Below are 24,514 nucleotides of genomic sequence, written 5' to 3' on the forward strand. Positions count from 1 at the left end.
TCACAGGCTACTTCCGGTGTGAACAAACTCTACGACCTTTTGATTTGATTTCATTGTCGTGTAAAAGGTCGAGCTGCTTACGACATTTGACGTTTATTTCATATTTGGGAAGATGGTAAAGGATTATTTTGGAATTTCCCTCATTTAATTGCATTTTGATGTGATGTTCTTGATTTGATAAAAGTTTATGTGAAGGCAGATTTTGAATTTACATATAAGAATGTTATCTTTGGTTTCCATAAATGTGAAAAGGAAAATAAGACTTATTTCATGAACCTTGTTTTTTTTTGTTGGACAAATTTTATATTCACAAGAGCAAGTTTTGTAAGTGTAAACATTTTTTCCCTGAATTTAAAATTGAAATGAAAATGTATTTTAGTGTATTGAGGGATGAACCAACTTAAAAGCAATACGAACAAGGACTTTGATGAGGGACTTTGAAGGGCACTTATCTTGGACTAACCCCTGGAATGTTGTTTGATTCATGACATTTGTTGTTATTGTTTTTCAAGCATTCAATAAAAATAAATAAATAAAAAAGAAGAAGATCATAAAGGATATATTTTTTACATTCTTTAATGTAAAGCGTTTGGTATTAAGATTAAGAAACCATGTGAAAACGTTTTCCCCCTGAATGTGCTGGAATTATTAAGCACAGGTTCAAAACTACAAAAAAAAAAAAAAAAACATAGACAAAATATTGTATTGTCTAAAATGAGCATAGACATGAATTTATGGCATCTTTTTGATATTTTGAGAGGATGAAGAATCTAACTATCTGAGAATCCTTGTAGCAAACTTATGTGTTGCTTCAGGAAAAGCAACTATTCTTTTGTTTTGGGTTTTATTTGTTTACATTCATTTATTCTTCATTTAATTATTTTATTTAATCATATGTTGTTTATATAATTATCATATTTTATTGATTATTAGTAGGCCCACACAGAATCTGCGGGCGCAGAATTCCACAGATTTTCCGCAGATTTTTAGCCCATCATAATACTTGAGGAAATGTGTGTAAATCTACATTTATTCAGTTTTTAAATTAATTACTATAATATTATTGACTAATGTGTAAATATTTATATAATTTGTTTGCAATGCAGTTCTTTAGTGAAGATATTATATGAGAGACTTGCTTTGTTTACGTAATAAAGTGAATCTAATTGGTTTTGCACTTTAAACATTAAGTAAAAGTTAAAAAGATATTATTTTTTGTTTTACATATTAAGGTTTTAGTTATGATACTCCCAAAATAATTCCACAGATACATGATTTGATTATTATTTGTAATTTTATTATGCAGTGGGTAGCGCTGTCGCCTTATAGCAAAGAGGTTGCTGGTTCGAGCCTCGGCTGGGTCAGTTGGCGTTTCTGTGTGGAATTTGCATGTTCTTCCCGTGTTGGCGTGGGTTTCCTCCGGGTGCTCCAGTTTCCCCCACAGTCCAAAGACATGTGCTGTAGATGAATTGGGTAAGCTAAATTGTCCGTAGTGTATGTGTATATGAGTGAGTATGACTGTTTCTCAATAATGGGTTGCAGCTGTAAGGGCATCCGCTGCATAAAACATATGCTAGATAAGTTGGCAGTTCATTCCGCTGTGGCGACCCCATATTGGTAAAGGGACTAAGCCAAAAAGAAAATGAATTAATTAATTTTATTATGTTTTATTATTTTATTATTAATATTTTCCTATTTAATTTTTCCATATTGCTGTAATCTTATGACTGTGTGGATTCAAGCAACACGTGTTTTCCTGAGGAAGAAATAAGAGAATGTCTCCATTTCAAGGTCTGTATTGTCTTTGCACAATGTTCATTCATTTTCCTTCGGCTTAGTCCCTTTATTAATCTGAGGTCACCACTGTGGAATGAACCGCCAACTTATCCAGCCTTTTTTTTTTGCACAGCGGATGACCTTCCAGCTGCAACCAATCACTGCGAAATCTGGACAATGTTGTGAAGTTTTCCATTGCTGTTGCTTGTGGTGTAAAAACACTTGTTGGATTTATCTAAGATTCTTCAATAAACTGCTCTTTATCATCATGACCTTGTCTCCTACTTCTGCTCCTCTCTAGCTTTCTCAGTCAACTCCTATAATGATAGATTATTAATTCAGTTAAATACTGGTTAACAGATTTGGGTATTGGAAACTCTGCTAACGTGTCCAAATACCTGGAGAAACTGACATTTCCTGACAAGATCTGGCATCTGGGACTGGATCTTATTTATCTGGTGTAAAAAGTGTGATCGAACAAGAAAAAAAAAACACTATGAACAATTTGAAGAATTTTAACAAAACAAATTAAGATAATGTTTTACTCAAACACATAATTTCAGTATAAACGGCAAATGTAAGTTCAAGGCACTCTAAAAATGTGACAAAAATACTAAAAGCCCTAATTGACATGACTATTCCTTAAAACTGCGCCTACATGTGTCAGCAAACACTTTCCTTTATCAGTGTAAGGGAGATCAGGTGCGTCTGGAGTTTCTTTTGAACACTATGGTCTCATGAATCATTAGAATATCTAAACCAAGGGCGTCCAAACTCGGTCCTGGAGGGCCGGTGCTCTCCTGAGTTTAGCTCCAACTTGCTTCAACACACCTGCCAGTTTGATTAGGGTTGCAGCTCAATTATCCAGGACACCGGCCCTCCAGGACTGAGTTTGGACACCCCTAATCTAAACAATACTGAAATAATATATTGAACACAAGGTCAACTCGACAATCATTATTCATGCAGCATTGAGAGGGGGAAAAAACTGAATGAATAAAATGCAAAAAAACATGAGTGTGTGAATATAAATTTATATTATCTATTTATAACTGAAAAGTTGTTTTTAGGGTTTGACAGACTTTCTGAGCCCTGACTTTCTACAAATTAATGCAAATTGTCAGTTTCACAGCACGGCTGTGTCTATTGTCTTCTCAAGTCGGTCAACTGGTCACACGTTTTCTGTCTCTAGAACATCATTTGCACACTGTTTTCATCCACTCTGCAGACTAACATGCTGATGAGGTCAGGCCTGAAAAGGCAATTTACCCTGCCGACTCCAAAACTGAATTTGCATGCTTTGTTTAGGCATCTCCCCTCCTCCTAAGAACACAACACAGACAGGACATCCCTGTCTTAATTCAGACTTGTGATCAAACTCGCAGACTGCAGACCGCCAGTAAGCTACTGCAAACAAATGGACTTCTTAAAGACGCTGTTTGACTGCAGATTAACCAACATGTCTCAATAATGGAGTTCTGCTTGTTCCAAGTCTCCTGGACTGGGTTCTCTTCTCTTCTTCTTCTTCATCATTTATTTTTTTACAACACGTGCAATACAACACATTTCTCAAGTGCAAGTGTTTGCTGACACACGTAGGAGCAGTTTTAATGAATATCCATGTCAATAAAGACTTTTTAATATTATTTCGACAGTTTTTGAGTGCCTTGGACTTGCTTTTGCAGTTTATTCTGATAAATCCCTTACCCAAAGAGCATCGACACATTATTTAAGCTACCCCTGAGCACTTTTTGTTTGATTTTTGGATTCACATAATCGTTTCAATTGGTCAAAATAACAAAAGATGCCATATTGGATGCCACATTATGTTTAATATTTATTTTTAGACAACACAGTATCATTTTAGTTCTTCAGAGATTGAGATGTCAATATTTGGGGCGAAAGACCTCGCAAAAAAATGTTTGTTATTTGGACCAATTGCCATTTTCTGTCTTTCTTCCTCTCTCTCTCTCACACACGCGTTTGTTTTTGTGAAAAGTGGGGACATTACATAGGTTTTCATTCATTTTACACTGTCCAAACCGTATATTGTATTGCCCTCACCCCACCCCTAAACCCAACCATCACAGGAGACTGTGTCCAGCTTTACTCTCTGATTAAACTCATTCTGTAGGATTTAAAAGCATTGTGAGAAACGAGGACGTCACCAATGTCCTCATATTTCACCTCCTTTTTGTAATACCCATGTCTTACCTATGTCATTAAACAGATTTGTGTCCTGATATGTCGTCACCACACACACACACACACACACACACACACACACACACACACACACACACACATTAGGGGTGCACAATATATCAGCAGGAGTTTAAAAAAAAAACACATGATTGTGGAGTAATTGCAAAGTTTAACCATAAAGTTACCAAAAATTGTATAATTTGCATGTGATTTAAAGCCTTAACTGTGTACGCATTTCAAGCCAGTTTAAAGCATTCAGGCACAGGACATTTTAGTAACTTTAGGAAACATTAATTGTATTTATGTGCAGTTTATGTAATGAAGATTATACAGTGGTAATTATTTTACTTTTAATTATTCAATTTGTGCGCCAGAATACTTTTAGACTCCCAGAAAAAAAAACAACGCATTTATTTTGTTCGTAACTTTGCTTTACTGTATTTATCATTGCTTGTGATTAGGTTTAGTACATTTTATGCAGATGCACTCTACAACAAAGTCATCCTAATATCAATGTCCTAAAATGATTCATTATTTTCAAATGGAACTATTCATTTCATCTGTTAAAATCATGCTCAATATGGCAATGTGTATCGCAGAAAAATAAAATACTGCAATGTCAGTTTCTTCCAATATCGTGCAGCCCTAATATATACATTCTTTTAATTTTGAAGAAATGTTATCAGATGCCATACAACATAACAAATATGAACAACTTCAACCCATACCTAGCAAATCCAGCATAGAAAAAACGTAATTTCCCCCATACAAACTTCACAGATAATGTTCAGTCTCGTTTATTGACCTATAGTTTGGGTAAGACTCCATTATAAAAGAGACTAAAGCAAAATAACATTGTGCAGACAATGTCGCCAACTAATTAAATTATGGAGACTAATGAAACTAAATTACTAAAATACAAAATCTGCTTCATACTCAAATTTAAAGCTATTTGTTGGAAGACTGCACATACAATCGTTCATCTTATACTACAATAAAAAAGTTAAACCATGGCAACCACAAACTAACCAAGATTATAGAACACTAACCAGTTTAACCATGTTTTTCTATTTAAACTGATATCACAATTGTTAATCAATAAAACAAAGCACGGTAAATGCACTGTAATTAACCATGGTTCACAAGTCCTGACAGATTCACTAAAACATGAGTGCTAACAAAACACACCTGTCACTGTGACCCAAGGCTCTGAAAAGAGAAACAGCCCTTTTTTTAGCCAATCAGAATCACTCTCTGCCTGTCAATCATGTTGCTCATTCAGGTTTGCTGACATGGCACTGATACGAGTACTGTGAATAATACTACTTTACAGCGGGAAAGTATGCCATTCCAGATGCAGTCATTGAGTCAGCAGTAACTCTCAATCCTAATCCTAGATTATAACTTATTTTGGGTGCTGTCTTTATATACAAGTAATAGAATTGGGTGTGACAAGTTATTTTAATACTGGTCAAAAGTTTGGAATATGTTTGTTTGTTTGTATATACATTTTTATTGTATATACAGTTTGTTTGTATATCCCTTATTTATCAGGGTCGCCACAGAGGAATGAACAGCCAACTTATCGAGCATTTGTTTTATGCAGCGAATGCCCTTCCAGCTGCAACCCAGCATTGGGAAACACTCATACACCCTCACCAAGGTTTCTTTCAGATATTTTAAGAACCTTTTAAGACCATAAAGAATTACATTTTAGACCTATACAGGGTTAAGATTTTTTCATTATTATTATCATGATAAAACGTGTTAATATTTTTTGTTTTTTTCCCCTGATTAGGTGATTATTAATTTGGGGAATTTGCTGTAAAAATATTTAACAGCTGTCATAAACTCTGGCAATAAAAAACTTAAATATAAAAAATAAGGTTTTATGTGTTGTTGGTTATTAGATTGGCCCAAATTGAGTAGTTTTACTTGGACAAAGCAAAATTAAGACCGGTTTAAACCAATTTAAGATCTACAACACAATATATCAGTGAATTTAAGACTTTTTAAGGCCTAATATTTAGGTTTTGAAATTTAAGACATTTTAAGACTCGGAAACCCTGTTCACACTCATACACTAAGGCATTTAGCGCATGTCTTTGGACTGTAGGGGAAACCGGAGCACCCGGAGGAAACCCACGCGAACACGGGGAGAACATGCAAACTCCACACAGAAATGCCAACTGGTCCAGTGGGGACTTAAACCTGCAACCTTCTTGCTGTAAGGCGACAGTGCTAACCAATGAGCCACCATGTCGCCAAAATACAGTAACATATTTAATATATTTTTACTATTTAACAAAAGTTGTTTTCTATTGTAATTTGCTTTTAAATGTAATTTATTCGTGTGATGAAGCACTGAATTTTCTGCATCATTATGCTAGTCATCAGTGATCAATTCAGAACATGTCAAATTCAGTGATTTGTGTTCAAATCATTGATTATTTTTTATCAATTCTCAGATATTAATAATGGTCAATATTATCAAAAATGTATTTGGAACAGTTGTGCTGCTTTATTTAATCTTTATGAAATGATGGCATATATTTTTTAAAACTCTAAATCATTTGTAAGATAATAAATGGCTTTACTAAAACTTGATAAATTTATTGCATCCTTGTTAAAAAAAAAAAAAAGTGTTATTTTGTTATCTAAATCATTCCATTTTCAGTTTCCTAAAATAAAGACATTAATTAATTAATAAGATAATTAGAGATTAGAGATTAATTAGAGATAAAAAAAAATGTTTCTTGAGAAGGAATTGTTCTTAAAAATGGCACTCAAAACTGTCAAGTAAAAATTTTGTAATCATTCAAATACAAAACTGCAATGATGCCAATCGTTTGACCAGTAGTGTTTGTGAACCAGAATTAATTTTGCTGGCTAGTTCAATAAAGTCAGTATTGTGTACGGTTTACGTCAAAATGAGTTTTAGCAATCGTGCTTTTTTTTAAACGACAGACAATGAAGGCATGTGTGTGACACTGTACATAGATCCACCATTGATATTCAGAGCAAATCATAGATCCTTCCCGAGTTTCTCCATCTCATCAAGGAAGAAATCCATGTCTTTGGTTGTGAGCTGTGGAGAAACAACCACCATGCGGAAGAAGTTGACGTGTTCATCCATTGGCTGATATCCCACCATCATCGTTCCTCGCTTCATCATCCTCTCTTTAATGACTGGCGCCACCTGATGGTGCACATGGGTAACACATTATAAACAATAAATCAATAACTGAATCCTCTGCATTAGATATTACAATTTGTCATTTGAACAAAAGCTGACCTTGGATAGTCTTTCCTGGTAATCTGGGCTGTTCTCCTTTCCTTTCAGACTGGGTGGAATAAACCAGAAGCAAACGTTCACAAACGGCCCCTATTGGAAAAAAAAAACACCACATATAATCATTTACATAAACATAAGCGTACCACTTTAGTTTGGTAAAATCAGTGCATCACAGTACCTTACAGACCAGCTGGAAATTCTCCCGTTTCTCCATTTCTTCAACTAAATACCTGGTGAAAAACAGATCAAGTGTATATTAAAAAAAGACAGAAGTTATATATAAAACAAATATAAACATATAAAATGATACACAAACACACACGACTACTCAAAAATCCTTCAAAAAAATCTAACATTTTTAAATAATTAACAATGCTTATCAACAATAAAAATAAAATAAAAAATCAATGTAAATATTGCAACATTTATTTAAATATTTTAAAATAAACAAATAAATAAAATGTTAGGTTTTTTTAGCAGCAAATCACTATATTTGAATTATTACCAAAGAATCATTGTAATAATTATTTATTCTAAACAGAAATAAATTCTCTTTTAAAACTTAAAAATAACTATTTTCAATTTTATTATTAGTCATTATATTTCAAATCTGTACAATATTTATGATCAAATAAAATCAGCCTGTGAGCAAACAAATATGAAATCTCACACACACACACACACACATGATTATTGAAAAATCTGTGGTCAATCAGTTTTTTTAGCTTGTTTTTAAATAAAAAATTATTTTAATTTAATAATTGCTTTTCAACCAGAATGCATTAAATCAAAAAGTAAACAAAAACATAAAAAAATATATAACAAAAATTATATTTATATAATATTTAAAATAATGTAGTGCTCTTTTAAAATTTTACCAATGTTTTATCCTTTAAAATATATAGTATTAATAATAATAATAATAATAATAATAAATGTTTTTTGATCAGTGAATCATCTTTGAATGACTATCAATGTATCCTCTGACAGAGAAGAAAAATGAGCTAAAAATAATATATTTCTATTACGAAAATAAGTTTTACTTTAAATCATAATAAAATTGTACAATTTTTTTAATGGGTTTTAACCTTTATTGGTATAGGACAGTAGGGGTTAGTGTAGGGAGCAGAGCAGGGAAGGACCTCGAGCCAAGATTCGAACTTCGGATGCCGGGAGCACCACGGTGCTACGTGTCGATTCACTAACCACTAGGCTATTGGTGCTGACAAAATTATTGTTTTTAAAAAGTTACATTTTTACAATGTTTATTATCAAATAACATGATCAAAAAATCATCAACCATAAACTTTAATAGTAATATTATGTTAATAATACATTGCAATTAATTTAAGATAACAGTTCTGCACATTAAAAAGACTATTTCATATTAATGAACAACTCCTCTAATAGATGCATCAAATACCTAGTGAGGGCAAAGGCCTTATCGACACGCTGTGAAAGACCACTAGCTCCGATTGCCTTCCACATGAGCCAGAGCTTGAGGCAATCCACCTTCCGGCCACACTGGATGGATTTGTCGCCCGTGTCCAGACTTGTGTCGTAGAACTTGTCTTGCTGGAACAAGTATGTGGCTTTGGCACTGTGACAGTGCATGAGCAAATTCTGCAAATTCAGCATAAAATTATGAAGTTAAGTTTACACTTGCATAAGCATTTATGGGTAAATCAACACACATCATCAGCAGCCCTGTCTAGTTTTTCAAGACTTGAAGTTTAAAATCAAGATTTATGTATTTAAAAAAAATTAAAATGTAATCAAGTAGTTGCAGACCTTCATGATTCTTTTTTTTCAGTTGAACACAAAAGAAGTTAATTTGAAGAATGTTGGAAACATTTAAAATCACAGACTTCTCATAATTGGAAAGCAGAAATGCTATGGAAGACAACGTCTACTGTATTTTGATGAACTGTTGGAAATCTTTAGTCAACACTTGAAGTGCATCAAAACCTTGCATTGAAGTTGTCCTAAAATTATTGAAGAGGACTCATTCTTGTCTCAGGAAAATTTTGAAAACTTTTTGATCCACTTTAATGTTGATTAGCGATTTCCAACATTTATCAAAATACAGTGGGCATTGATTTCCATAATTGCTGCTGTAACTACTGTATATATCCTTGTGTTCAGCTGAAGAAAGAAACTCTGTTTGGGACGAATTATGACATTTATTTTAGGGGTAATCACCTTTTTAATGGGTTATATGAAGTAATATAAACAGAGGTACAGATCTAATAACATGACAAATCTTTTTGAATGATCGAGAAGTGTTATTTAGTAAAAACTGGAAATTAAATGCCAATTAAAATGTGTTTTATTAGTATTTTTACTTAAAAACATTTATTGTCTTAAATTTTAAATGTTCAAGGCAGATTTTTATAGATCAGGTGACACAGTGGCTCAGTGGTTGGTTTCCCCCACAGTCCAAACACATGCGCGATAGGTGAATTGAATAAACTAAATTGGCCATAGTGTACGAGTGGGCATGTGAGAGTGTATGGGTGTTTCCTAGCACTGGGTTGCAGCTGAAAAGGTCATCCGCTGCGTAAAACATATGCTGGATAAGTTGGCAGTTCATTCCACTGTGGCGACCCCTGATGAATAAAAGGATTAAGCGGAACAAAAATGAATAAATGAATTTTTATTGACCTGCTTTTATATACTTTCTAATTACAGATACTTTGTGTGTATCTGCAGTCTAGGAAGTCACACAGACGTCACATTTTCTGGTTTTTTTATTCAGAACAGCAAACCCAGAACATCCGATGCACATGCGCAAAGCATAAACAACGCTGCATTTAGTACCATTACCACCATGGAAGGATTTGCTCCTGCAAATGTCTGATAATCTAATAATCAATATCATTTGCAAATATTTGAGAAATGTAGCGAAATTATAGCCAGGCACTTTGTGTTCCTTGGCTTGAATGGACACTTTTCACAAGACTGCGATGACGGGTTTAATGGTCATCAGCATCTTAAAGTTTGTAATATTAAGATATAAAAATGACAACATATAAACATTTATATTCAGGTGTGCATCATAACATCTTTGCATCAAATTACTTTCAAATTAATTCCCGATTGTGTGAGGTGTTTGTAAAGCAGCGTCTATGCACAGGTCAGTTAATTTGACATTGTTCACCCCTCAGGCTGCAGTTCTCACATTTGTTTTCCTTTTTCTAAAAGTCTTCATAATATCATCGTCCATTTCTCTTTTATTATTTCAGCAAATAGGATTGTAAAAAATGATTTGTTGCACTCTCCCATTTACTGTGCTCTAATTTTACTGAACTGTGATGATATCTGCTACGGAGAAACCCAGAAACGTCAAAAGGGTCCATTTTCTGGCACAGCCGAGACTCGAACCAGCAACCTTCATGCTGAGGCAACAGTGCTAACCACTGAGCCACCGTGCGACTAGTGTAATTAACCTTCCTTTTAATGTAAAGCACTTTTGGTCAGCCTGTTGATGCTTTTAAATGTGGTTTATAAATAAACTTAAGTTATACCTTATAATAAAAAACTAACATCTCCGCTATTGGGCAGAACAGTTCTCTTTGCTTAACTGGTTGATTCCATGCCGATCCAGGCCAGTCAGCACGAATATGGTTTCACCGTCATACAAAAAATAAATCATCTTTGTCCCCTTATTAATCAGGGATCTCCACAGCAGAATGAACCACCAACTTATCCAGCATATGTTTTACTCAGTAAATGCCCTTCCAGCTGCAACCCAACAATGGGAAGCACCCATACAAACTCGCATTCACACACATACACTACGGCCAATTTAGTTTCTTCAGTTCACCTATAGCACATGTCTTTGGACTGTGGGGGTAACCAGAGCACCCGGAGGAAACCCACGCTGACCCAACTGACCCAGCTTGGCTTGAACCAAGGTCAAACCACAACCTTCTTGCTGTGAGGAGACCGTGCAACCATAAAAAAATTATAATAAAATGTACACAAAAATTACACTTTCATAAATGCAAACAATAAATAAAAGTGACAAACAAAAATCCATTATGTTCCATGACTAAGCCCAAAATAAGTACAAATTCCCTGACTTTCAATGATTTAAAGCAGGGGTGTCCTGGAGAGTTTAGCAACCCTAATTAAACACACCTGAACTACCTATACACGCTCTTACTTGATATTCTAGAAACCTTCTGGCAGGTGTGTTGAAGCAAGTTGGAGCTAAACTCAGCAGGACACCGACCCTCCAGGTCTAAGTTTGGACACCCCTGCTTTAAAGCTTTAAAACGTCCATGAACCGTGAGAACTCTGTGATTTGTGGAGGAAACAAAAGCCTTTTCATACCGTAGTATCTCTGAACAAAATCACAGAGCACTGCAGTCCCGTCAGAAGCATTTTGTGAGGATTCCAAGTCACCGAGTTTGCTCTGAGTATTAAACAAAAACGAAACATTAAATGACAGTCGATGATGTATGTCTGAAAATCATTTGATTCATAAAGTCCACAGAGTTCAAACCTTTCTATTCCTGCAACCAGATGTCTGTGCTTTTTGGAAAACAGCACGCTTCCTCCCCATGCGGCCTGTAAAGGACAGACATCCAGATTGGAACAGTTAGGAAAAGGGGGAAAATCTCATGTGAACGTTTTAAGTGCAAACAACTGGATACTTTTAAAGCGAGGGCCGTGAGCATATAGACATGTTGCTCAATGTTTTTTAAAACGCAAGATAAGCGTGCTGTACTTACGTCAACATGCATCCACATGCCGTTTCTTTCACATATGTCAGCTATGCGCTTCAGAGGGTCAAAGGCTCCCTGCACTGTGGTTCCGGCTGTGGCGTTTACGAAAAACGGAACAGCGTCCTAAAAGAACAAACACTTACTCTTTACCCTTAGACATTTCCATTAGGGCAGCATGAAATTGAAAATAAAATGACATTGCGATGTTAAAAATATACAAAATTATAGAAAAATTCACAAAATAATTTAAAGCACAAATGAAAACAATAGAACAAAGATAAAAATTACTATTGTTCTGGGTGGAGTCTAACAGTTTTGAGATATAGAAATACGATAATCAAATTTAAGATAACTGTCTTTATTGTATAAATATATGAACCCAATCATTCCTTCATTCATTTCCTTTTCAGCTAAGTCCCTTTATTAATCTGGGGTCGCCACAGAGGAATGAACTGCCAACTTATCTAGCATATGTTTTATGCAGCAGATGCCCTTCCAGCTGCAACCTATCACTGGGAAACACCCATACACTCTTATTCATTCACAAACATACACTACGAACAATTTAGTTTATTCAGTTCACCTATAGCACATGTTGTTGGACTGTGGGGGAAACCAGAGAACCCGAAGGAAACCCAAGCGAACATGGGCTCGAACCAGTGACCGTCTTGCTGTGAGGCGATTGTGCTACCCACTGCACCACCATGATGCTTCTAAACCCAATTAATCAAATCTAATTGTAAAGCAGAAAACTTTGTAATGTCTTGCGTCTAAATGGCTTAAATCAACCCGGAATCTATTAAGATCCTGCAATAAGACTATTAAAGATTCTCACATTCAGTATCGAAGCTGAAATGATATATTGTGCAGTCCTAACTTTCATGTCATATTTTTTAGAAGAGATTTTTTCATGGTGCAGCTTGAACATTATGCAGAATATTTTCTTTTTGTTTCCATTGGAAAAAAGAAAAAAAGCTGTTCTGGTTTAGAATAACTCTTTTTAATATTAAATATATATGTTTAAAAGTTATTTTACGAAAATATTCTTTAGCATTTAATTAATAACGTGCTAGTAAAGACAATGTTACAGTTAATTTCTATTTCAAAGCTTTGCGGTCCAATATTCTTATCAAAAATTGAAGATAATTGAAGATACTTTTCTAAAGGATAATGTGACAAAAATGCAGTAATACTGCTGAAAATTCTGCTTTAACATCACATTATTTATTCAGAAGACATTATTTTAATTTCCAATAATATCACACAATATTTACTTGCCTTGACGGTTTTATTTATTAAATGCGATTCAATAAAATCAGTCTTATGTTGCACTGGCAATAGGCAGAAATGCATTGTATGGGTGGATATTACTTGTATTAATAATATTTTATATTAAAAAAGTATTAGATGAAGATCTATCTTTCATTTTTTAAATGTCCTATTGTACAAATTCAATTTTTTGCTAAGAAATGTACTTCATTTAGACAAGTTTAAGTGAGGTTTTATAAACTATTTTCGAGAGGAGCATTGAGAGGAGAGATTGATCATGGCTGGCTTTATCCGTAATTAGTAATAATCCAATCAGGGGTGCGTTTCCCAAACAACGATATAACTCGCGGCTGAACTATTATAGTACGATGCATCGTTTGGGAAATTAACGATGTATTCATGAGTGTTCCATAAAACCATAGTTTCTCTGTTGTGGAGTCATCGTTTGAACCACATAAGTTGAAACCTAAATTGGCCACAAAGATACTCTAAACTGGGTTGTAACAACAACTTTGGGGAACAACACCATATTTTCTGTGCAAATTACATTGTTTTACACACACACACACACACATGAAAAAAAAAATTAAATATTAGTTTCGGAAAAACATGCATTCATTTTCTATATTAATTGAAATATATGTAAATGGCACATATAGGGCCTGTGTTTCCTTTACAAATATTCTTGAGAATATTACATATTCTATTCTAAAACATAATCAATTACAAAAGCTAACACTTATTCTAATATTATATATAAATCATATAAATAAATAAATAAATAAATAAATAAATAAATAAATAAATAAGGCTATTTATTAAGAAATGAAATTTAATATTTATTATTTATTAGAAAAAAAATCATAATATAATAATAATATTAATGATGGTGATGATGATTGATTAGGATATTGTTTATTTATTTTTTATTTTTTGAAAAGTCTACTTTTACAATGTGACATGTACACCAATGCAGAAATGTCCTAACCAACAGGCCCATGTCATATACAGTATAGATACTTAATAAATAACCTACTATAAATTAAAAGCAACAACGCATGCTAATTTTTTTGTTCTCAAGCTTTGGAGACTTAAAATAAATTCCACTTTTAAATAATAGGTCACCTATTGCTTTTTTCTTTATCAGGCTGTGTTCAAAATGACATCAATGTTTTCAAAGTGCAAAAGGGAGCACAATTGTAAACGATGGATTTGGGAAACACCAAATCAATTAACTATGTTTGTAAGAACGCAACCTGCGACTTTAGTTAGCTAACAATGGTTTTCTTGGATTGATCCAAGCTTACAATTAATAGACTGATTTCACCCTACTGCCTTTACTATTCCGTTGCACCTCATCTCCTCTTTTTCCTCCCTATTCCAGGTGATCTGGGACCCCCTAATATGCTTAGGCTCAATTATCTCTGAGCTCAGGGCTCTCTCCCGGGACAGCATGCCAAACCTGTTATTAAGCCCAAGCATATCTAAGTGTACTTGAAAGGGATTTTTTTTTTTTGTATTTTGAATTTTAACCAACAGATTTCACATTTTCTAACAAACAAATAATATTATAAACTAAATGGAAAGCTTGTTTATTTAGCTGTCAAATATCAATTAAAGAAAAATACACTTGACTGGTTGTGGTCCAGGGTCACAAATAAATACAGCTTTAGTGAGCATAAAACACTTCTTTCAGTCTCATATCAAACCTCAGAACAGAACATTACATGGCTTAATTGAGCATATAATTAAAATATTTACTTGGGATTTTGCCTGCACAATTTTTGCCTCCAGGTCTTCTGGTATCATGCTGCCGCTGTGGCGAAACAAAGAAACATTTTTAAAATAAACAAAATAAATACATTTCAAGAAAGCTTGCTAGAGAAAAGAAGCCATACCTCTCATCCACTTGCACAATGAAAACATTTTCTGTTCCAATACCAAGAAACGCAGCTCCTTTTTTCACGGAGTAATGACTCTATAAGAAAACATGGCATAACATTGGATTTACACTTTTGATAATTACACTGCTTTTTAAAGGGGTCCTATTTTGATTTTTACATTTTGAATTTTATTGTCACAATCACCAATATTTCCATCTAAGGAAGAGAAGCATGGCTAAGCTTCATTAGTACACTGTAAAGAATATCCATAAATTAGCAGCTTTCTGTACGTTGTGATTCATGCTTTATTTTATTTCTGCTTTTGAATTGTATTATAGGAGTTTGATCTTTCATTCAACAACTTTTAACATTGATGTAAATTTTTAATAGTGTAAAGTCATATGTTGTCTGGGTTAGTGTTATATTACACTACAAAAACCCTGCAATAAACTGCCAGCACACTTTCTGATATTTTACAGAAATATTTCTTTATATATTATTTGGAACTGCTAAAATGTCAATAAAAGCCACTTTGTTAAACTGTGGAGTTGCATTTTCAAAATCAAAAGTCGACAGAGTAGATCATCAACGTCAAGCAATGCAATTCACAACCAGAAATAAACCGAAAACACTTGTGGATCACAAAATACGGAATCAGTTCATTAACAAACACTTTACAGTGTAGTGTGTGGTCCAAAAGATGCAGTTTCACATGTCTAAGCTGCCAATTACACTACAGCGTTTTATGACGTCATTTTACAATGAAAACCCTCCTCATACAGACCTTTTGGAAAAAAAATAAAGATTTTTGCACATACTATACAGCTTAAAATGCATGACACATGACCGCTCACACTCACTGTATATGCACATATGCCAGCATCCATACATGCAGTCTAATGCTTGTGTAATACTCATACGTTTATAGAACTAAACTGAACTTCAACTCTGAAATCTGGACTTTACTAGAACCATGTTAAGCTGCTTTGACAGTCTATACTGTATAGCACATAGTCTACACGCATTCATTACATCCCGGTTAGACTACTGCAATGCACTTTACGGTGGCATGTCAAAATCCCAGGTTTCTCGCCTTCAGTTGGTCCAAAATGCTGCTGCTAGATTTATTTGCAACAGCAGAAAACATGACCACATAACCCCCCCCCCCCCCCTCTTTTAAGAGGACTATATTGGCTGCCTGTGCAATTCAGAATTGATTTTAAAGTGCTTTTACTGGTTTATAAACCCCTCCATAATCTAGCCCCATCCTATCTCTCAGAGCTGCTTCATCTTTACACTCCTGTGAGATCTGTTAGTTCGAGTGAGCAGAATCTTCCTTCAGTTCCGCAGTCTCGGCTGAAATGTAGAGGGGACAGAGCTTTCTCTGTGGCAGGTCCTCAGTTGTGGAACACCTTGCCACTTGAGATTAGAAGGGCTCCATCATTATCTATTTTTAAATCACTTCTTAAAACGTACCTTTTTAGCTTGGCTTTTTAAGATTATTTTAATAGTTCGTTCTACCGCTATTTTTTTTTTACAGACGTTTCTTTGCCTTATTTCTCTGTTTTTATATGCTGTCTTTTATTTTTACCTTGTCTTATGTACAGCACTTTGGTCAGTCTTTTAACTGCTTTTAAATGTGCTTCATAAATAAAAGAACTTGAACTTCAATAAGGACTATATAAATAAATATTAATTTAAATAAATATGGAAGCGGCTTGACGATTCGGAATGATACGCAATACTCCAGTGGATCAATCAAAGAGCGCCATGCCTCCGGTTTCAAAACTCTGCATTTCTGTCTGCATTGAAACAGAGCACACCCTTTTCCAAAATAATACAGGGTGTGAATTGTTTTCAAAATGCTCTGTTTTCGCAGGTCAAAGATGCTGGAGTAGTGTAGATGCCAGGCGTGTTCATTAAAAAAATGGATTAGTGTAAACTGCACCTATTACACTGCCAGTAGACACGAAAGAGAGCTTTGCTTAATATTCGTACAACACAGCAGCTAGATAAATTGAAGAAGGAGATAAATCTGATGGATTCAGATTTCTACCTTCCAATCGGTCTCAGCATGGATCAACGTTTATCCTTTTCTCATCATCCTGTTTCTCATTATTTTTATTAAAGATGATTTAATGAGGGCGACGCAGTGGCGCAGTGGGAAGCACGTTCGCCTCACAGCAAGAAGGTCGCTTGTTCGATCCTCGGCTCAGTTGGTGTTTCTGTGTGGAATTTGTATGTTCTCCCTGCATTCGCATGGGTTTCCTCCGGGTACTCCGGTTTCCCCCACAGTCCAAAGACATGCGGTACAGGTGAATTTGGTATGCTAAATTGTCCGTAGTGTATGAGTGTGTGTGTGTGTGTGTGTGTGTGTATATATATGTGTGGATGTTTCCCAGAGATGGGTTGTGGCTGGAAGGGCATCCGCTAAGTAAAAACTTGCTGGATAAGTTGGCGGCTCATTCCGCTGTGGCGACCCCAGATTAATAAAGGGACTAAGCTGACAAGAATGATTTAATGAATAATAAATAAGTTAACACATTGCTTAATATAAGAATGTTCAGTGCATTTGGATGTCTCTTTGTAACTATTTTCAGGACCCACCAAACTAGATCAGAGGTCACGGAGACCTCGAGTGGAACTGAAGGGCTGAGGACTGGAAACAACTGTTTCTATTATGATTTCTATGAGTTAATACTATCTAAAATGTCTAAATTGATTTAGCTATTTTCAACAGTTAATTCTTTTAAAATGATTCTACTTTTTATTCAAGATAGACTTAGTGTAGTAAGGATATAACAGCCTGAATGTAGATTACACCGTTTTTTTTTTTACAAGTTTTGATAAAGACGGGTAAGAGTACACTCAGTACTACTCAGCCTTGAGTAAGGAACAGATTCTACTTTAAGTGTTTGTGTTATATTTGATTGTGGTTTCGTACACACGTCTGGGGTCAGCTCTAAACAGTCTAAACAGTCTATTGGCTAGTATCAGGTTAGAACACCTATATGTATGACGCAGATAATGACATTGTGCGAGTATAATTGTTATTGATTTGTGATTGTAGGACAGAGCGGCCTAGGAACTCATTGCGAGTGTTGAAGCTGGCTTCTGTTGATGAAATGGCAAACTATTTTCAGTAAACGTCTTTTATTTATTTGAATCTCTGACACCGGCTCTTGTTCATTTGACATACTGCTCATTCTTTGGGTTAAAACTTTTGGGTAAATAAACAACTAATCTGACAAGGCTTTAAAATTAAAGCAGACATTTTTTTTGTTTTTGAAATAGTGACTGAGGCATTAGCTGTAAAGACTCCACCCTTTTATGGAAAGGGGGTGGAGAGCAGCAACTCATTTGCATTTAAAGACACACACGAAATTGCATTTTTGATTCTGTAAAAAAAAATTGTGTTTACAATTTGGTATAATAAATCATATTTTGAGTTGAATCTACACAAATGTGGGGACATATTGCATTTCATTATTAGTGTATAAGAACACCTCCTTAAATTGAAGATCATAACAAATAATTATTGTCTTTTTTACCTGTTGTGATGTAAATATAGCCATCCGTGGTGCGGCCCACAAGCCTTTTGTCTTCACTTGAGGAAAAGCCCAGTACCGAGCGACGTTAATGGCATACATGTTAGACATGGATCCTCCAGGACAAAAGATCCCATCTCCTTCTGACCAGCCAACCAGAGAGCGAAGCTTACTGATCACTTCCTCCTCCATCAGGACAAACACTGGAGCCACTTCATAGGTGTATCTGTAACAACTTCACACTGAGTACGGTGCGCATTGATCAGTCATCATATACATACATATTCAACTATACTATCTCTCAAAATGTGTTTTCTGGGACAACCTGTCAATTACAGGAGAGCAACCAATGGCCAACCATCCAGTGATCCAATCCAATCCTAAGTCCCACCCTACATTCATTTCTTTGCAGGATTTACTCAGATATTCAAACACATATGATTTTTGCTATTATTTTTTTTATTTTCTATTCACAAAATACATGTTTAAAATTATTTTTTTAGAAACCTAATAATATCTTACAATATATATCTTATTATTTCATCCGTTTAGCAGAATATAAAATAACCTGTTGTGAAATAAATTAAACATAACCAACCCTTCTTTTTCTTGCAGTTTTACATTTATCAGAAAACTAGATGTTGGATTAAATGTTATATACTTAGCCATCTAAACTTGCCTTCTATTGGTTATTGCTGGCACTAACTTACGACTGTCTAAATATATAACCCTATGGCTGTGGTTGGAGCACTCATTAAATACAGATTTATTTTGTACTAGAGAATGGAAAGACATTAGGCATGTTTGTCATGCCATGCACTGAACCCATTCTATGTAATACTTCTATGTTTGAAGAAAACCTCTTTGATTGGATAGGCTGTGATTAAAGCTTATTTAAAGGTGCTGTACGAAGTCCGTCAAGTTATTGCTGCAGCACCTTTAATAGAACACCAAGGCCCTTATTATCCCAATTGATATTGCTCAAAATGAACAAAACATCATCCAACATCCAGCTAGATCTCAACTGTAGTTAAATGATTTCAGAAGCGTGAAAGCCAAAACAACGTTTCCAAAAATGCAAACACATCCTAAATAAATCCAGAGCTAATTTAATCAATCTCCAATCAATGCAGTTGTCAAACAGTCTATACTGTAAGCTACTGTATACCCCTGGCTCAATACTGTTGTCAAATTGTCTCATCTGATAACCTCTGATAAGTTACTTATTACTATGACAACAGGATTTAATGGAACACTTTAGTGTAACCGTTTACATCCTACTCAGTTTCACTCTTGTAAGCAAATCCCTATATAAACTCTCATAGACCCCATATAAACTCTCACCAGACAACCTACAATGGCACTTTCACTGTAACACATTAACATGAAGACGTACTGGCTGGTATTGAGGGTTTCAGTGATGAGCCGTCCTGTCAGTGCATGATAGTCCACGCCAGCAAACAGCTGATTGAAGAACCGAGGATGACCTGCAGACAGGAAAAACCTTTTAGGTGTAGCTACGCATTTATGAACGAGACAACATTTTAGATTAAAACATTTAAAGAGTTCATGAACTGCCTCTTTTTGTTTATGCTGTTCCATTCTCTGAGGTTTGTTTATAATGGATAAAAACTTTACATTAAAAAACATCATCATTTAGAAGTGGTTTCTTGTTCTGAGGTTCACATACTCTTGGATTCGTTTAAATGTTTCCACAATCTGAAATATTATGTTTTTTTAATTCTCTTTACTTCTATGTTAAGCTTTCACACAATCTACATAGTAGATATGCTATAGAAACAAAGATGATTGGACTTTGAGTAAATGTGGCAGATTATAGACTCATAAATAAAACAGCAACTACTATGGAGTCAATCTACGGCCATATATACTAGCAAAATAAAAGAGTTTTGCAAACAAAAAAAATATTGAGCAAAAAAAATAAATCAATAAATGCAAATCTCCAAAAATCGCAAAGCAAAAATTTATTTTTGAGAAATAAAAGTTCATTTTGCGAACAAAAATAAAGAGCTGCAAAGGAAAGGGGAAATTAAGTTGAGAAATAAAAATAAAATTTGAAAAAAATAAAAAAATCTGCAATATATATATATATATATATATATATATATATATATATATATATATATATATATATATATATATATATATATATATATATATATATATATATATATATATATATTCATTCAAGCAGTGCTTAAAAAACTAAAACATTTGCAATAAAAATTTATTGCATATATTTTAGTTGCACTGCTTGATTTTTATTTCCTGTTCGAAGAACTGGAAGTTGTGTTTGTAGTTGTGTTCGTTTCACAACTACAATCAACTAGTACCTATAACAGATTACTCTTTTAAAAGAATGTGACCAACACTGGTTACTTGTAATTGATACTCCAGGAATATTAGGTGAACAAAAAGTCAAATTTTTATTGACTTGGTCTGAAATTTCATTAAATTAATATGTTCATCTTCTCTTTCCTAATGTTGAGATTAGAAGGCAATGCACAGTGTCATGTTGATTTTAGAGCATCTTCGTTCTTTGGTTTCTGCATAGACCCTAGATATTAACCTACTGCAATGTTAATAAGTGGCCAGAGTTAAAGAGACAGTGATCTAGAAATAGACAATGAGATTCTTCTGTGAAGGCAGAGTTTTATCAACAATATTACAGAATTAACGGCTCATTCAAAAACCTGTCGTTTTTTAGACTAACATAAACATTTTGAGTTCGGAAACTTACAGGAAGTTTTTACAGCACAATGACCTCTTATATCTCAAAAGATCAAGGGAATTTAGATTTCTCAGTTCATGACCCCTTTAAAAAAAGATCTATACAGGAAGACAACCAATAATCCACCTACAAGTTTTTACGCTGTATTTGGCCACATCTCGAACCCTCTGCAGCAGCTTCTCATGACATTCTCCATGATCCCGAAGTTCGAGGTCCAGGAGAGATCTCAGCTGATCTGGATCTTTCCACTCACAAACCTGTTGATGCAAAGACACACGGTTGTTAAGACTATTAGCAGATACTAGATAAGATAGGAAGCGCAAGGAGTTGTTAAATGAGATGGTAAATTCTTAAAAGACATGACCTTCTCCTTCAAGTCCCTTCCTTTGTTAAGAATTTCTTCCATGATTATGTTGAAAGCCTCAGTAAGGAACAGCTTCCCATCAGACTCGTCCATGTCTGATTCTTCCAGGTGGACGTGGCCATTCATATACTCTGAGATGAATTGAATATTTAGCATCAAATAAATTTTAAATGAAGTACTTCAAGAAAACAGCATCAAAAGTAATATGTTGAAATAAATTAATGTACAGCGGGTAATAGTATTTGTTTAATCACAATAGCACAACCACAATCACAATAAACTATCAATACACCAAATAATATTGGATGAAAGAACTATACACGTCTAAATTCAAAGTGACAAAATGCTTAACAACAAAATCACTTCTAAACGCATGTTTAAATCTAAAAAACATATATATATATATATATATATATATATATATATATATATATATATATATATATATATATATACACATATATATATATACATATATATATATATATATATATATATATATATATATATATATATATACACATATATATACACATATATATACACATACATATATATACATATATATATACACACACACACACACACACACACACACACACATATATACACATACACACACACACATATATACACATACACACACACACACACACACACACACACACACACACACACACACACACACACACACACACACACACACACACACACACACACACACACACACACACACACACACACACCGACAATAGTAAGTAGACCCCTCACAAATCTATTATCTATCAGATGAGTTAGTACTGAGGCCAAATCTGGAGCTTATCTAATAAAATAACTTAAGATATTGGTCAAAAAACTAGTAAACCCAAAATGTTATAGAAAATGTTATAGAAAAATCAAGAGAAGCAAAAAATAAAATCTTGATAAAATTGTTTAGATTGTATTTTTTTATATTTTGCAATATTTTGCTTGTACTCTTTTCGAAGGGTTTGTATACACGTTTCATTATATATTATGTGTTTGAATAATGTAATATAATTAGACATTATGTTTATCTCTCCTGGTTTAGGCTATCTGATGTCCCACATTTGATAAACTATTTAACTAGTTTAAGGTTGCCAAGCAACTTCGTGCATAATTCAGAACTCATTCCACATCCAATCAAAACGCAAAATCAGTTTTATAATTGGCGTCAAAAATTCCACAGCAACAATCGCGATAGTTTATGAGAAAAGACGTCGCGTCGCTCCAATTCTTTTTCTTTTCAGTAACATGACACCAATGAGCAAAATGGCTGTCAGAAAGAGTCAAAAACATTGGTTAAATGCAATGTTTGACTTAGTTAAGAATCAAGAAAGCTGCATATAGCTACATCGTTTTTTTCTATTGTTTAGCATGTTTTGCTATACAATTATGGTCTGTTACAGAGTTTACTCTCTAAACCAATTCCTGCAACGTGTGCAAAAGTTCCATACATCATCCATACATTGAGGGATACTCGAAAATAGCAGTTTCATGCATTTAAAAATCCAACTTCTAACATGATGAAAGCTTTCCACGCGTACAGCTAGAGTGAGTCATTACGTCACCAACACTTTAAATGCACAATTCAGCAAAACCAAGAAACACTTGCTACATTTTACAAATAGCCTAAATTACGCGTGCATTCAAAGCAGAACTAGCTTCTTACCTCCAGATGAACTCATGGTGATGTTTAATGTCGTTTCTGTACTCAGCACATGGAACTCAACTATAAGTAAAGGATGCCTCGGGACCCTCGGGGCTTTAATGCAGGGTCCAGCCTTCATATACGTGGATGCACACGCCCGATTCGTCATTCAAGTGACATCCTATAATTGGATTAGAATGATATGGGTGTGTCAACATAAAAATCAATCGTTAACTTTAAAATACACTGCTTTCTAAATACCCAGGTGATATGATTAAGGCTATCTGTTACATGCAATTAAAGGGACAGTCCACCCAAATATGTCAATTCCGCCATCATTTGCTCATCCTCCACTTGTTTTAAACATATTTGAGTTTCTATTCTTCTGTTAAACACACTCACAGACAAATACATATATTCTCAGTAAAAGTTGCAAAATAAGAGCTGTTGATTTCCATTGTATTATCTGTTCTTATTATGGATGATAATAAAAGCTGATTTCCCCCATTCTTAAGCATTTCACAGAGGAAAAAGAGTTTACAACCACTTGTTTCTGATTTACTGTACATTTTTGGGGGGTGAACTATCTCTATAAATGTTTACAAGAGTAACACAATCAAGCATATTGAGAAAATCTCCAGTATTACCTTCAGCAAAGCCATTGGATGGTTTGGTTTTATCCTGCATCTTGGTTGATAATGCGAGCATATTTACTGAGCTAACACTGGCTCGCATACAAGCAACCAATAAGAAAGATCAATATAACAATTTTACATGTTATATAATGACACACACACACACACACACATTCATTAAAGTAATGCATGCTGCAAAACAGAGGTACAACGTTCAACATCTTCTAAACCCTGCAGTTTTGTTCTAAGTTCACATTAGACTGCGTTTGCTGACGAAAGAAAGATATATCCTTCCACGTATGTTTGTCAGATTGCACAATCATCCCACACACTCGCTCACAAGAGTAGAATGGAATGTCACAGGGTTCAAAAAAAGTCTATGGAT

General features: G+C 34.3%; 1 protein-coding gene and 1 long non-coding RNA gene across 3 annotated transcripts; one reads left to right on the forward strand and one right to left on the reverse strand.

Moving 5' to 3' along the window:
- The first annotated feature begins 43 nt into the window (after positions 1-43).
- On the forward strand, positions 44-2,048 carry LOC103909707 (uncharacterized). Its single transcript, XR_015523864.1, has 4 exons — positions 44-115; positions 1,307-1,473; positions 1,743-1,791; positions 1,910-2,048. It is a non-coding gene; the product is annotated as an uncharacterized LOC103909707 (long non-coding RNA).
- A 2,342-nt stretch (positions 2,049-4,390) lies between these two features.
- Positions 4,391-23,583, reverse strand: csad (cysteine sulfinic acid decarboxylase). Of its 2 annotated transcripts, NM_001007348.3 has the most exon segments (14): positions 6,777-7,180; positions 7,277-7,366; positions 7,455-7,506; positions 8,700-8,899; positions 11,615-11,696; positions 11,787-11,851; positions 12,016-12,132; positions 15,040-15,094; positions 15,177-15,256; positions 18,713-18,935; positions 20,106-20,196; positions 21,592-21,718; positions 21,826-21,956; positions 23,516-23,583. In NM_001007348.3, coding segments are annotated over 14 exon segments (1,503 nt in total). In that variant the 5' UTR covers positions 23,532-23,583; the 3' UTR covers positions 6,777-7,006.
- Positions 23,584-24,514: the final 931 nt, after the last annotated feature.

The sequence above is a fragment of the Danio rerio genome, chromosome 23 (assembly GCF_052040795.2).
Source record: "Danio rerio strain M-AB ecotype USA chromosome 23, GRCz13ab, whole genome shotgun sequence".
Taxonomy (NCBI): Eukaryota; Metazoa; Chordata; class Actinopteri; order Cypriniformes; family Danionidae; genus Danio; species Danio rerio.

What these genes read in the sequence shown, in the direction of transcription:
- csad (XM_087305618.1), bottom strand. Translation starts at nt 15,087, where the DNA reads ATGATACCAGAAGACCTGGAGGCAAAAATTGTGCAGGCAAAATCCCAA. An exon ending in AAGGCCTTTGCCCTCACTAG is followed by an intron (nt 7,507 to 8,699) that starts GTATTTGATGCA and finishes GTTTTTCACCAG; the next exon opens with GTATTTAGTTGAAGAAATGG. An exon ending in ACCAGGAAAGACTATCCAAG is followed by an intron (nt 7,181 to 7,276) that starts GTCAGCTTTTGT and finishes GTGCACCATCAG; the next exon opens with GTGGCGCCAGTCATTAAAGA.